General features: G+C 35.1%; 1 protein-coding gene across 10 annotated transcripts in view; it reads right to left on the minus strand.

The window, feature by feature from the left end:
- Stxbp5l (syntaxin binding protein 5 like) overlaps nucleotides 1-16,295 on the minus strand; it is a 250,942-nt gene that overhangs the window by 59,549 nt on the left and 175,098 nt on the right. For 7 of the 10 annotated variants that reach the window (XM_036203311.1, XM_036203308.1, XM_036203310.1 and 4 more), the window contains exons 19-20: nucleotides 10,587-10,738; nucleotides 8,557-8,628 (exon numbers count right to left, since the gene is read on the minus strand). In XM_036203311.1, the coding sequence (XP_036059204.1) occupies nucleotides 8,557-8,628; nucleotides 10,587-10,738 (224 nt within the window). The remainder of the gene's footprint in view (nucleotides 1-8,556; nucleotides 8,629-10,586; nucleotides 10,739-16,295) is intronic. The other 3 variants (XM_036203312.1, XM_036203309.1, XM_036203307.1) reach the window with 1 other exon arrangement.

Raw genomic sequence — 16,295 nt, forward strand, 5'->3', positions numbered from 1 at the left:
TCGAACCCAGGGCCTTATGCTTGCTAGGCAAGCACTCTACTACTGAGCTAAACCCCCAACCCCTCATTTTGTTTTTTAACTTTGGCATGCAGAGACTATTGTCACTGTGTTCCAAAGGGACCATACTCTATTTTAGCTGGAAGCAGAACTTGGCAGTGTTATCCATGTGGTACTGGTTTTAGGGGCATGAGAGATACAATATTGAGGGGATCATTGATTCATCTTCTATGGTTTCAGCCCTGGAGACTAGGCAATGTGTGGCAGGGTTGGAGTACCTACATAAGGGCCTTCAGGAGCCATTGTGTGAGGCTGTGAAGATGAAACTGAGTTATGATGGAGTGATGGAGACCTAAAGATGTTGGATATACCAGAGCCAAGGAACACCTGCCAAGGAGGGCTGCACACAGGAAGTACAAACTGCCCTGGAGAGAGAGAGATCATACTGCAGGAAGCACAAATGGAGGGTGGAGCTGCCTGAGCCCTTTGAAACTGAAGCTCTAGATATTGGACACTGAGTTACAGGATTTTATGTTTTCTTGCTGGGTTTTTATCTTACTTTGGACCAATCTGTCCTCACTATGTTCCCATCCTTCCATTTGGAATAAGAATGTATGCTCTGAGCCATTGTTAAATTAGAAGAATGAATCTGTGCTTTATTTTAGAGGGGGTTGCACTTAGAAGTCTGTCTTGAGTCTAAGGAGAGACCTTTAAACACTGGTACAAATATTAAAGACTGTGGGGATTTAAAAAAAAAAAGTTGTACTAAATTCATTTGCATCATGAGATGACCATGAGCAGATGGGGCAAAGGGTGGAATTTTATGGCTGAAGTGTAAAATGTCTCCCATAGGCTCATGCATTGACTACTTGGTCCCAGCTGGTGGTGCTGTTAGGGAAGGTTAGAGAATCTTGAGTAGGTAGAACGTTGCAGAAGAAGTATGTCCCTGGAGAGTCTTGAGGTTTTACAGCCTAGCTCCTGGGTACCCTCATGTGTTGCTGCCACAATGACTTGCATCATCTCTTGAACTGAAAGCCCAGATAAACTCTTTCTCTTTTAAGTTGCTTTTGTCAGCGTATTTTATAATAGCAACAGAAAAGAAACTAGTACAGGAACAGAAAAAAAAATCCTATAATTTGCAAACTGAAAATGTCATATTATAAATATGTAGCTTAACCCCATGTTCATAGACAAGATACTGTAAGATCAAAGAGGTGAGGCTATAATACCTTTTTGAATAAATAAATTCACAGTAAATCAACAATAGAGCTTAAGCAGAAACCAATCTACAATTATAATCATCCATCGTTTATAGGCAGAGTATGTTCTGAGAAACGTATCACCAGATGATCCTCTCAGATACATTGTATACACAGAGTGTACTTATACAAACCTAGGTGGTATAGCTTTTAAAATATTCAGTATATATGAGCTATCTCTCCTTGTCTGAACACTTTTACAGTATTTTACCATACTATTTACACTGTAACACAATCATAAGTCTTTGTGGTTCTAAACAAACAAATGATAGGGTAAAAATTCAAGGTTACAACAAGTTTTCTGCTCTATCATATTCTCAGAGTTTTGAGATTAAGCTCAAAGGCATGTTATTTGAGATTTTACTGGAAATTTCAAATATCATTGGAAAATTTCAAGATTTTTTTAACACAGTAAGATTATCCAATGTTTAAATTTCTATTTTCAGTCATTATATATTTATAATATTTACTAATTAACCTGAAAATAGAAAGTAGTTAACTTAAATGATATTGAGCACATTTTTTTGCCCTAGAGATAAAAAGTAGATACAAGATTTATTACTTATTATTAAATAAGTGATATTAATTTACAAATGCACTATGACCTTATCTTACGTAGTTCTTGAATTTTTATTCACTTAAAAGGTTTTGTTATATAACATTCAATTACAAATAACAGGTTATAAAAAAGGAAGAGACTACCTAAACTAGAAATATTAAGAAAACTAACTTGGAACAACAGATAAATAATAGAAAAAAGAATTACAATGATTAGTGAGTGATGTGTGTGGCTGGAAAAAATTCTCCAGGCTTTAGGGAGACTTGGAAAACTTAGGCTGACTTTGAAAAATCAAAGTTATGAATGTCTAATGCCCACATTTCATTACATGTAATATTTTGTACTTAATACACTGTTAGGTAATTTATCTCTTTTACATATAACAATACCATGAGAAAAGTTATAGTATTACTCTTATTATACTGATAAGAAGAGGCAGAGGCCATTACATAAATTTCCCAGGGTATTAGCTTTTAGGAGGTAGGAGAGACGAGATTAGGTAATTACAGTGTAATTAATAGGCAAGAAGTATGGATATTTTACAAAATAAAATAAAATAAAAACTAGAAGTTAAAAACTTAGCTTTAAGGCTAGAAGACAGATTGTTCTGTAAATTGCCTGCCACACAAACATGGGGATCTGAGTATGATCCTTAGGACTCATGTAAAAAAGCCAGGTGTGGTGGCACATAATTGCAATCCCAGTGCTGGAGACATTGGCTGCCTCAAAGAACATTATCCTGCCTCAAAGATTATCCCTAAAGAATGGCACTTGAGATTGACCTCTGGCTTCCTCATGTGCGCACAGACGTGTGAACATGCACCTCCATGTGTGAGCACTTACACATGCAGGAGCACACACACAGAGCTAAGCTTCATTTACTGATTTCTGTACTGCTTAATGAACCTGCTGTTTGTCTAGCTCTTTCACTACAGTCGTGATCAAAATGGACTTAATGGGGAAACTATTTTCACGTGTCACAAACTCATACTGAAGATTTTATAGTTATTACTTAATGCAATTATTAAAACAATAGTTTTTTGAAATACACATTTTTTTCTGACTATGGAAATAGTATTCTGTTTTTATAGAAAACTTGGAAAAAATAGGAAAGTGACTGAGGAGATATAATTATATCCCAGTTTTGACTCATTTTCTCCCTTTTATGATTATTTTAATGTAATATGTTTCATGTTCATATTTTATAAGTATTTTTCATTTCACTTAAACATTGACAAGTCATTGTAATGCTATCACATAGTTTTTATGGGGTCCTATGTGGTCTAATAATACCAACCCAGGTGCATGTGCTGAGTCCCATCACCTCACTTTTCCAAGAATTGTGTTCCTTTTAGCATCTCCCCTTCTCCCTTATCACAAATCTTTCTGAATAGATGATTTTATGTTCATGTAACTTTATGACATGATGTTTTCTTTAAAAATGAGAATGAAAAATTCCTTTCAACAACTTATCCAATCCAAGCACTGAGGAATTTGTTTTCACCCTTCAAAGCCATTAGCTTTGGAAGCGGTATTATCTAGTCCTGTTTTGGGGTTCCTCATCTGCTTATTACTAGATAAAGGAGCCACTTGGTTTCCACCTGGACCTCCCTACCTTTTGCTATAGTCTAGAAACTATCAGCACATGGAAGTCTTTTTCGGGTTCACCTCTTCTGTTACCATCTTCCAGAGACAACCTTTTAAACATCACTTTAAGTCATATATTTAAAAAAAATAAATCATGGTTTCCTTATTTTGTTGTCTGAAAATAATGGCGTTGGTTATTTCTGTCTAGTGCTCTGATTCTAGCTCGTTTGGAACTCTGCTTCCTTGTTATCTTACAACTCTTCACTTATGTATTTCCTTCTTGAATAGGCTTTCCTCTGATAAAACAAAAAAACCAGGACTATAATTAGCTTCTTATCTCATTTCTCCACCATAGCATGGCTACCTTTCAGTTATCAGAGTCTGTCTATGGATTTATATATTACCTATATAGTCAACAGTAACTGCAAGGAAAAGACCAGGATTGTTTCTCTTACCACAGTATACTAAAGGCCTCAGAAAGTTGTTCAACACAGTAGTTGAGGGTTCGTGCCTAATCTTATTGCATCTTGTTCTGCCATGTTTGTTGATATCTCTGGGAGGCTTGCTCTTTTCTGAAGGGAAATGGAGGAGCAGAGGTCTGGGAGAGAGGGAGGTGTGTAGGGAACTGGCAGGAGCGGAGGGGGTGAGGCTGTAGTTGGGATGTATTATATGAGAGAAGAATAAATAAAAAGACTTATTCATTTATTATGTATACAGTATTCTATCTGCACATATTCCTGAAGGCCAGAAGAGGGCACTAGATTTCATTACAGATGGTTGTGAGCCACCATGTGATAGCTGGGAATTGAACTCATGACCTTTGGAAGAGCAAGCAGTGCTCTTATCCTCTGAGCCATCTCTCCAGCTCATTTCCTTCTTTTCTTATCCCTTTTCCCTTTACTTTTCTTCCATTCTGGACTTTCTGTTTTCAGATGTTTATTTTTACCTTCCCTTACTATCTCTTATACTTAACTTCTCCTCTCCTTTATAATTAGGCTCTTGTCTCTTGCCATTCTTTAATCAGAAAAACCTCATTTGGTGAACACTGAAAAGTTGGAATCTCAAAGACTCCCTTTTTGTAAATTATATGTTGATGCTCAAGCAAATGTTTCTAGCCGCAATTTGCCTTAAATGTATCTTTAAACTTCCTTTCAATAACATGGCATACTGTTTTTAACTTGCAACATTTCTGACATTCTCAGAAACAAAGCACTAGGCACCAATAGTCAGGTGGAGTTTTAACTCTACAGCTTCCACACAATGGTCACTTAACCATCTGCTGTTTGATTACATCACACATTAATAGTAAACATATCTAATAGTTATAGATGTTCTTTTACAAAATCAGCCAAAAGAATTTCACAACTCTTTATGAGAGGTAGAGATAATGATTTTTATGCTGTTTTATATATGAGAAGAATCTCAATTATCTAGGTGTCTTCTTTAAGGTTATAATAACTAGTCAATGAATTGAAAAAGTAGAACTTGATCTAAATTTGAATATGTGGCTGCTGCTCTTTCCAAAGCATTTCACTGCTTCTGCAAACAGTAATTTGTTAAATATGAGGATTTTCTTTCAGTTATAACATTTTATTATTTTGTGATACAAGAGATTTGCAGACATGAACTTAAAGGCTTGTGAAAGACATATTCTTGGATCCTAAAGTAGATGATTAGATAATCAGGAAAATGGACCTAGAAAATATTCAAATTAAGATATTCCATCAAAATTAGAATCATAAAATTCACATAGGAATGTGACATTATTTCAAGAACAAAATTGATAGGACAGAATAAAAAATAAAAGGTTTTTTTAGAAATGAAACATTTACAGAGTATTTTACCTAATTCTTCATTTCAAAGAGATGAAAAACAAATTCAAATTGCTTCAATTTTGAATGTGTCATTTTATTGATAATAGGTAATATGGAGGAAGGGAATAGGTTTTTTTTTATTATAGAATGATGGATTTGCTTCCAAGTGTGACTAAAACTTTAAGAGGCAAGAAGAGGTGCAGGATAACATGATGGAAAGCACATGGGTCTTCTTAGTACCATATTGAGGTGAGTTTGTCTGACTGTCCTTTAGGATTTTAATAAAGGAATTTCATCTCTTTCAATGTTAATTTTCTCATCTATAAATGAATATATCAACTAATTCCCATTTCTTCCTTCAAGAGTTATAATGGCCATTAAATAAACAATTGACTAACATAATGATTCTCAACCTGAGGGTCATGCCACACTTGGGGATTGAATGACCTTTTCACAGGAGTCAGCTAAGATCATCAGAAAACACAGATGATTATATTAAAATTCATAACAGTAGAAAAATTACAGTTATGAAGTAGCAATGAAAATAATTTTATGGTTGGGGCCACTACAACATGAAGAACTGTATTAAAGGGTCATAGCATTAGAAAGGTTGAGAACCACTGGACTAGTACAATCAGAATAGGATGAACTGTCCATAGAATTGGGATCTCTCTTCACAGATATGAACAACACAGACATCCATTTCTATAGATTAGGAGAAATACTTCATGTACTATCTCTATTATAGTAATATAGGACTATATAAATACAATCAGATTATACCAACTAAAAATTTAACCCACATTTTTATTAAGTGTATTTCTAATAAATCTATTTGAATCATTAAAGGATCAACCCTCTTCATAACATAAAATATTTATCACGAAGAGAGGACTTTAAGATATCTTGTTACAAGTTTCAGAACTATTCAATATGCCAGAGAGACCACTGGTAGAGACATGGAATTCCTACTTAAGTCCTATATTATAAGGACCCAACTTTACTTCTCTTTTGTTTATGTAGGTCTCTGGTTAGAAAAAAAAATCTAATAATTGTTGCAAAATTCCAATTAATCCAGTATGACAAGAGTTAGTTCTCCTATTTACCCAATATGACAAGTCCCCAGACTGTTCATGGCAATGAGATTGCTTTTTGCCATGTGTTATCTTACTCCATCATCATTTATTTGCTAAGCTCAGAACTGTGCTGCATGTAGAGGTCACAAAGAATTTAATTTTTTAAAATTTGAATTTCCACCTATTGAATTTAAATTTCAAATGTTTAACCGATGTGGTTTTCATATTCTTGTCATGTAGAGTACAAGTATAAAATACATAGCTATATAAGTGAATTGAAAAATATAGACATATTGTGTACAAGCTTGTATATCATAGGCAGTTAATTAAAGAAATTGATACAGGAGGGCCTCACTTGCAGTACAAAAGGTTTATTAAAGAAAACGAAACTTGAGCAAGTCATTTATGGAGAGATGGGAGTAAATCACAAAGGTAGGAAAATACAGTTGGGTTCAGCAGCACATTTTTTTGTTTGTTTGTTTTTGGTTTTGGAGACAGGATCTTTCTGTGTAGCTTTGTACCTTTCCTGGAACTCACTTGGTAGCCCAGGCTAGCCTCGAACTCACAGAGAACTGCCTGGCTCAACAGCACATTTTTATACACAAGAAATAGGAAATTATATTTTAGAAGACTTTGAATTTAAGTTTAAAAGCTTAGACCTTATTATCATGGAGAGACTACAAAAATATTTAGCAGTTTTCAAAGCTTCCCAATACTACTGTGTGACTGGCATTATGAAATTCTGACAAGCTCAGAGCCAGCATTTATTCTCTGTACTCTACTTATAATAGCATCACATGTTTATTATAAATCTATGAGAAATCAGTAAAACTTGAATCTCATATCCTTAAGTATTTTGGGAGGCTAAAATGGTATTTAGATATACTGGAAACTATTGAAGGAAAGTTACAAACTCTATGTGGTTGCACAGGATGGGTGTGAAAAATGGTATAGATTAGGTAGGGATCAGTAAACTTTTGAAAAATGTACAGAGAGACAGCTTTGTGGGCCATATAATTTTTTTGATTATACAATCCTGCCACTGAAATGTAAAATCAGCCTTTGAAAACATGTGAGTGAAGGGGTATAGCTATGTTGCAATAAAAGCTTATTATGGACATTAAATTTTACATAATTTCAAAATGTCAAGAAATATTCTAGTATATCTTTCTGCCTTATGAGTAGTAGAAGTCAAGACAGATGTCAAAAGTGGTACAAGTCTCCTAGAACAGGTACAGTGGGCAGTATCCCCAAAATGGTGACTGTTGGAGTACAACAGTAGAGAGCACAAACAAAAGCAAGTCACACTGGGCACTTCCGGAAGATTGGAAGGGCTTCACAGGAAACAGCGTTCTGCCAGGAACATTAAATTTGTTAAGTTTCAACTTTTGTAATGGGGTGTGCTTCAATTAGTAAGAGAGTGTCTGAAGAAGCAGGTTACAAGAATATACATGTTCAAATGTGTGTGTGTGCTTTATGCATGTGTGTATATTTTATACAACTATAATGCCATAGTGTAGATTTTGGCAAGCAACCTGATTTTCACAAATATATATTAGCATAATATAAACATTTTTCATATCAGTACTATTTACTCACAATATCACTTGTATTGTTATATGTTTAGTGACACACACCCTCACGCTTACTGTACCAATGTTTAGGGTTACTTATTTCACCCATTTTTACATCTTCATTTGCTACCATAGGAATTGTTAATATTATTCACCTTTTACTTATGACTTTAATTCTTCTATGTCACAGGGTTTGGTACCTAAAATCACCATTGAACTATGTTTGAGAGTATTCTATTTTAATAAAAGGCATCATACATTAGGAATATTTAGTTATTCCCATGAACTATAAAAGATTATTTTCATACTAGTTAAAGTTGCAAAATGGTCAAAATCACAACACTGACAAAATAAGAAAGCACTGAATTGTAATTGACACAGTATGTCAGGTTCATAATTTCTAAAATACCATGACTCTTCCTCCTTAAAAAGGATACACAATGACTAATGGACATGGTTTGAAATGTACACCAAAACAAAGGGTGAGTGGGTGGGTACATTTGGAATACTGAAATCAAAATTATGAAAATTAAACATCAGATTGCATTTCCATAACAAAACAAAAATTTGCATGCATATTCAATATGTTTTATGAAAAACACATTGCTAAGCACTCATGAATGGATTTAACTCAAGCAATATGACTTAAAAAAAGAAACGAGCTATTTGCCTAACCTTTATAGAACTTACTCTGATAGGAAGTACGGATCCGTTTCGTTAAATCAGGATAAAAGTTAGACAGCCCACGCATGCAAAAGTTGTCTTTGGAACATGCCAGAGCATCAGCATCAGCAGCAGGCAGAGGAAAGAGAGAAAATAGTCTAAAGTGAAAGGAAGTGATATCATACCAGAATCTAGAACAGCCAAGATGAAGAAATTGTAGCAAGATTAGGCAATCAAATTAGAAAAGAGATATTTTAAAAATAAATCAGTTAGAAAGGAGATAGATGAATGATGAGAATGCTGTAGCCATTTATTTAACCAAATAGCTTATAAAGTTGGTGGTAAATTCTTAAGTGTTTTTACCATGGTGGAATGATTTCATTTGTATTACTACATAAAAATATTTTGTTAATATTAAGTTTATTATATTTAATCTTTTATCAATTAAAAAGACAGCTTAGTTATTTAGTTTTTAATTTGTTTTGTAATATAAAGTATTCACTCATTATAGTTACCTTATAAAATAAAATAGAGACTCAGTTTACAACTTCATCAGTTTTTTCTTATATTTAAGCTATCAAAATTTTAATCTGTAGTCATTACATGTTTTCCTGGTCAAAACACTCACTCTTCCATTCCTAAGTGGATATAGACAAGTCATTGACGTGCTGGTAGAGGATCTACAGCTTTTCTGACCAAGGGGTACTCTGAGCCTTGCAGCAGCACCTCACTACCTGCCCCTAATAGCTTCCTCTCTTAGACTCTGAACTTTCAAAACCAATTGCCTCTTCTCCAAACGTGAAGGAATGGTTCTGATTTTCTTTCAAAAACTAGTAGTGACAGAAGCAGAATCTGAAGAACTACAATTTTTAGGATACTGAAAGCTGAGATCCCAAACAAAAGCCTGGCAAGTTCTGAAGGGCAAATACTGTGCCTCTGAAAATGGTCTAAATTAGCAAGCATTGAAGTTCACAAAAGAAAAGTTAACAAAGAAGAATGTCAATCAAGCACCGTTAGTCCAAATGGGGAATTCATTTAATGTTATTTTCCAAATTGTGGATGGGTCAGTTTTAACAACTATCACATATTATAAAATATTCTTTTTATGGGTATCTTTTGTAAAGGTCTCAATATTCAGTTAATTACTGGTAAAATCAGGAGATGTAAAAGCACTATCTAAATGTATACCACTATAGAAACAATTTTAACCAACTAGATAATAAAAACACAAAATTTATGGATGTTAAAGCCACTTATTTGAAATTCCTACAAAATTTTGGATAAATCAGGCATCAAAGTTTGGCATCACATCGTAATTAAACCTTAAATTTCTTCTCTCTTGTAGTTAATTTGCTTGTCCTGCTAAGAAAAAAAATGCCATCTTTCATAGCACTTAAAAATCAGAGAGTGGTATTTATTATGTTTATATACATATGCCCAATTTAGTCATCATCAGTAAAAAAAAATGGTGGCCACAATATAGTAACTTAAAAAAAAATGAGCTGGGCTGTAGAGGTGCACGCCTTTAATCCTAGCACTTGGGAGGCAGAGGCAGGAGGATCTCTGTGAGTTTGAGGCCAGCTAGGTCTACAGAGTGAGTTCCAGGACAGCCAAGGATACACAGAGAAACCCTGTCTCAAAAAAACAAAAAAACAAAACAAAAAAAAAAGGAAGAAAAAAAAGAAAAGAAAAAAAATGACCTTAGACTGTATTTGAAAGGAGTTAACAATATTAGAGGTAAGTTAAACTGTTTAGTTCAGAAATTTTAAAGCAGTTTTTCAACCGGAGTCCCAATTTTCATATCAATAGGTTTTTATTTTCTATTATTTCTCAGGAATCCAACCTAAGAAACTTAAGAAGCTTCCTGACTTCAACAGCAAACTAAACTTTAAGCACTGCTCATTCTGTTCCAAGATTACTGCTGCTTCTTCCCAGTTCATTTTTGTGCATGTTGAGTCAGTATTACCATGCATTTGAATGGCATCATGCAGGAAAGACAATCTGCAAGAAAGCAAGTGAACAAATGGAGTTCAAAACCTACCCAGTCTGTTTCCTACCTGCAATGAACTGCTTGTTTTTTCGAGGAGACCGGGGCTGTCGCTGGTACAGGTCACTTGATCTGTAGAGGTCAATGGTTCCCATACTTAATAGTACTGTCTTCTGTATGAAATCCACCACAACCAACCCAGTGCAGTTTCCAAATGCAACTCTGAAAGCAGGAAAAACACAGAACCAAAATGTATCATAAGCATGATTATTTTTACCTTGAAGTTAAATATAAGATTTCTGGGAAGTAATCTAAGATTGGGGACATCAGGCAGTGATTTCAAAGTCAGGAAACAAATCCAAGGTACATATGATAGACTGGATATAAAAACCATGACTGATTACTATAAAAAGTAGAGATGGCCGGCAATCATATTTCAAGTTTTATCATTTAAGCTGTGATTAATAACGTGGTCTTTAACTTGATTTTATACTTTTACAGAATAAAAATGTCATAAATCCTTTTTCTGTGCAAAGGGTCAAGAAATAGGCACACTAAACAGACACAGATGTGCAGGTAAACAATCAGATGGTTTTTGCAAATAAGATTGTGATTATTTTGTTCCAAATTAATCATTTTCTTTTCCTTTTTAACCTTTCTCCCCCTATCCTTACTCTGGCTTCTCCTTCCTTCATTCTTCCTCATCCTCCTCTTTCTTTTTCCCTTGTTCTTCTCTTTCCTCCTTTCTCCTCCTCCTCCCTCTTTTAGGTCAGGGACTCTCTACGTAGCCAGACCCCCCTTAAACTGTCATCTCCTACCTTTATCTCAGGAGACAAGGTGTGCACTATTACATATATAGAGAGAGTTTGATATCATAGTAGACAGAAAGAAATACAGCTTGATTTATGAAAAATGATTCCTCTCATCTTTGTTCATTACTGTCTCTTATAAATTAAAAGACAAATACAATTGGACTAATTAACTAGTTGATCCAGTAAAGCAGCTTTCCTAGGCAGGCTTTTTGGTCACCTAAACCATTAAGTACATATTAACTCCCACATCTGCCCATTGACAACATATTCTCTAGCTAAACACTTACATTCTGTCATTTTTACTTCCCAAACTAGATATACACTATCCACATGACTATGGTTTATGTGTTGTTTAAAAACTCCATATTATTTTATTACTTAGATTGAATATTGTTTATAAACAATGTGCATAGTTTCGATCTTTTCCTTTTCCTTTTGTTACACTGTTATTCTCACAAATATAAGAATAAAATAAGACAGAACAAAACTTTAATCCACTTAAAATGTTTTCCTAGTTCAACTAAAGTTCTGTGTATTCCAGAAATTGAAATCTTAAAAAAGTATATAAGACTCAGAATATCCTGGGTTGATTTTATCTGTTTGATTTATATGTTATACAACTTTGAGAGAAATTAATCAATCTAGTTTATAAGTTTTTTTATAAGAATCAAATCAGAAAATTGCTTTAAAATACTCTGAAGTTTTTCCATGAAAAGGAATAACTAATTTTAATATGAGTAAATGTAATAGTATATGTATTTAAATCTTTAGGCTTTTTTATATTGAAATGTTGCTAATTATTTCTACTATAAGCAATAATGAAGCTTTCAACATAATGCTCAGAAGAAAAATAGGCAACTAGAATGTATAATAGTGATAAATAATGATTTTTGCATTGGATTTAAAATATGAAGAACTACAAACTTATATTGTAACAATGGGGAAACCAGGAAGTGTTTGTTAAACAGTCTGTGAAGAAATTGGACTTAATCTACTTTAAACAATCAGAAAACTGGCCTAAATACATTAAACAACAACTTTTAAAAATTATATTTATTTTATCTTTTTTTCATATGGATATTTGTGTTTTAATTTTACATATCAGCCATGGGTTCCCCTGTCCTCCCCTCTTCCACCTTCCCCCCAGCACCTCCCCCCCATTCCCATCTCCTCCAGGGCAAAGACTCCCCTGGGGATTCAGCTCAACCTGGTAGATTCAGTCCAAGCAGGTCCAATCCCCTCCTTCCAAGCTGAGCAAAGTGTCCCTGTGTAAGCCCAGGGTTCCAAACAGCCAGCTCATGCACTAAGGTAAGGTCCGGGTCCCACTGCCTGGGTGCCCCCAAACAGATCAAGCTATTCAATTGTCTCACTTATCCAGAGGGCCTGATTCAGTTGGAGGCTCCACAGCTTTTGGTTCATAGTTCACGTGTTTCCACTAGTTTGGCTATTTGTCCCTGTGCTTTTTCCAATCTTGGTCTCAACAATTCATGCTCTTACAGTCCCTCCTCTTTCTTGACAATTGGACACCTGGAGCTCCACATGGGGCCTGGCTGAAGATCTCTGCATCCACTTCCATCAGTTATTGGATGAGAGTTCTAGCATGACAGTTAGGGTGTTTGGCCATCCGATCACCAGAAGAGGTCAGTTCGGGCTTTGTCTCAACCATTGCCAGTAGTCTACAGTGGAGGTATCATTGTGGATTTCTGGGGACCTCTCTAGCACTTTGCTTCATTCTCAACAGAGGAAGCTCAAATGGCTGAAAGACATTTAAGGAATTGCTCAACATCCCTAATTATCAGGGAAATGCAAATCAAAACGACTCTGAGATACCACCTTATACCTGTCAGAATGGCTAAGATCAAAAACACTGAAGACAGCTTATGCTGGAGAGGATGTGGAGTAAGGGGAACTCTCCTCCACTGCTGGTGGGAGTGCAAGCTTGTACAGCCACTTTGGAAATCAATATGGCGCTTCCTTAGAAAATTGGGAATCCATCTCCACCAAGACCCAGCTATACCACTCTTGGGCATATACCCAAGGAATGTTAAATCAAAGGGCATTTGCTCAGCTATGTTCATATCAGCATTGTTTGTAATAGCCAGAACCTGGAAACAACCTAGATGCCTTTCAACTGAAAAATGGATAAAGAAAATGTGGTACATACACAAAATAGAGTACTACTCAACAGAGAAAAACAATGATATTATGAGGTTTGTAGGCAAATGGATGGATTTAGAAAAAATCATCCTGAGTGAGGTAACCCAGACTCAGAAGGACAAACATGGTATGTACTCACTCATAGGAGAATACTAGATGTAAAACAAAGATGACTAGACTGCTACTCACAACTCCAGGGAGACTACCTTGAAAACAGGACCCTAAGAAAGACACAAGGATTGCCTAATGACAGAGAAATGGATGAGATCTACATGAACAACCTGGACATGAGTGGGGGTAATGACGGGAAAGGTTTGAGGGAAAGAGAGCTTAGGGGAGCAGGAGATCCCAGCTGGATCAAGAACAGAAAGGGAGAACAAGGAATAATAGACCATGATAAATGAAGACCACATGAGAACAGGAATAAACAACAGCTTTTACATATTAGGCAATATTCAGCAGGAAGCAGTGAGAAGAGAATGACAGCCTCATAAATGTTCTAGCTTAGTGAACATTTTCTGAGGCAAAGGAAAGAAACTCAAAAATATCAGTGATCTTATGCAATCGAAGAGACAGATATCAGGAGGTAAGGATGTAAGTCAGCTAGAACATAAAGGGAATATTAGAGACAGAGATATACAAAGGAAACTTTATTAGGGATTTGAAGATTATTCCTATAATGGCTATCTACATACTAATCTGGATATTCATGTGAAGAAACTACCAAAAACTTGGGGTGGATGGGAGGGGAGACCAACAAAAAGGAAGGCAGAATGGCTTCCAAACTTCACATAGCTAAAATAGTTCATATTACTATGATCTATACTACACACAGAACAGTAGACTTCAAGGTGTCAAGATCAATTAGGGGATAAATTAACCATAAGATTAATTCTTCACCTACTCCAGAAAAGAATTAGAAGAATAATTACAGATAACTATTTTCCAGAAAACACCTGAACACCACTGAAAGGAATCTAGCAATATAAAATCAAAAATATAAAAGTTACAATAATCAGTGTCCAAAAGCCAACAGACATAGAAAGAATTTAAAAAAATTTGACTGAACACAAAGGGAAAATAATTTACCAAAAATATAACCAGAAATGAAACATGAAAAAAAGTAGAAAAAGATATTAAAAGTTCTTTCAACATATATATTCTGAACAATATCATTTCAGAAGGCTGAAACACAATAAAATGATACAATGAGAAATAGAAGTTATAAAAACCTGCTCCTTTCTACTGATAAAAATGTATTGACTGGGGCCAGGCGGTAGTGGTGCATGCCTTTAATCCCACCCAGCACTTGGGAGGCAGAACCAGTGGATCACTGTTCGAGGCAAGCTTGGTCTACAGAGCAAGATCCAGGACAGGTACCAAAATTACATAGAGAAATCCTGTCTTAAAAAAAAAAATCCAAACACATACACAAAAGTATTGACTGAGAAGTCATTGGAACTGTAGACACTGCAGCAAAAATGATAGTGAACTCTGGTCTGAATGTTTACCCCCACTCAAAACCTAGTAAGGGACTAGAAGGGAGCAGATGATCTCCCAAGGAAGGGAAATAGAGTCCATTATAACAAAGACAGAAAGAAAAACTCTACTAGGAAGATTAAGTAGGGAGAAGGATGGGAGAGAAGGGTAAAGGAGGGATAACTAACGTTAAAAGCCATTTGGAAACCGACTACTGTATTCTACACATATATGGAACACACACACACACACACACACACACACACAGAAGGAATCTAAATAGAGTCATCCAAAAATACAGACAATGCCCCCAACCAACATCCTATATCACCAAGTAAAACTTCTGATGCCAAGAATGGATTTCATCTTATTGAGTAGTTGGCCAAAAGGGCCTCATGGAAACCTCCAAACACCACAGGGTCTTCCTATGGTTATTGATTAAATTCTCCACAACCTGATGGTAAGATCTTCCATGGAAAAATGCACTAACCAGTTGCCATGACCAGAAACACCAGGACATGAAATGAATGACAAGAGATAGGGCCTGAATTCCTGCAATTTTCCACCTATGGAAGTGATCTCTAGAGAAAACATGAATATTCCTTTTTACTATGTTTGTAATTTCTCAACTTCTTGGAATTGAGAGATTGAACTACAAGCAAAGCTTTCACTTCTCCATTCTTTGGTCACTGGGGAAAAAAAATAAACGCTCCCAACCCCCCCAAAAAACCCCAAAACCTTTCTTCCCCATGCTTGTGTCTTGGACTTTGGTTTTCTTCCACAGAAGCTTTCAGACACAAGATCAAACAGGGCAATTCAATACTAACAGAATAGCACAACAAACAATAATGTCCTTTGGACAAAAGAAAAATGACACTAAATAAAATTTAGATCTATGAAGAGCACAAGAAATGTGAAAAATGAGGACTAATATTAAAGATTTTCCTCATTCCTTGAAAATAAAATCGACAATTTAAAACAGGGAAATAACAAAAATGTATTTTTGAGTTCATATGGTGTAGATGCAGAATTTATGAAACAATAGAACAGAACTGGAGGGAACAAAACTATACCCTTGTGATTTTCTCAAACACCTGCAAAGGGGTAGTGTGCCATTCACATAAATACAAAATAAGTTAAATACATAATTTTTAAAATGGAAAAGAAACTTAACTATACCTGGTAAGTTAAATTGATATAGTATAAATAATTAAAAGATACAAAACTCAATAGAAAGAAAAGAAAGAATACTATAAAACAAATGAAACAAACAGATAAACAAAAGTGAAAATGCTTGTATAGAGCCCAAATTGGTAGAGGAGCACACACAA

The sequence above is a fragment of the Onychomys torridus genome, chromosome 12 (genome assembly GCF_903995425.1).
Source record: "Onychomys torridus chromosome 12, mOncTor1.1, whole genome shotgun sequence".
NCBI lineage: Eukaryota > Metazoa > Chordata > Mammalia > Rodentia > Cricetidae > Onychomys > Onychomys torridus.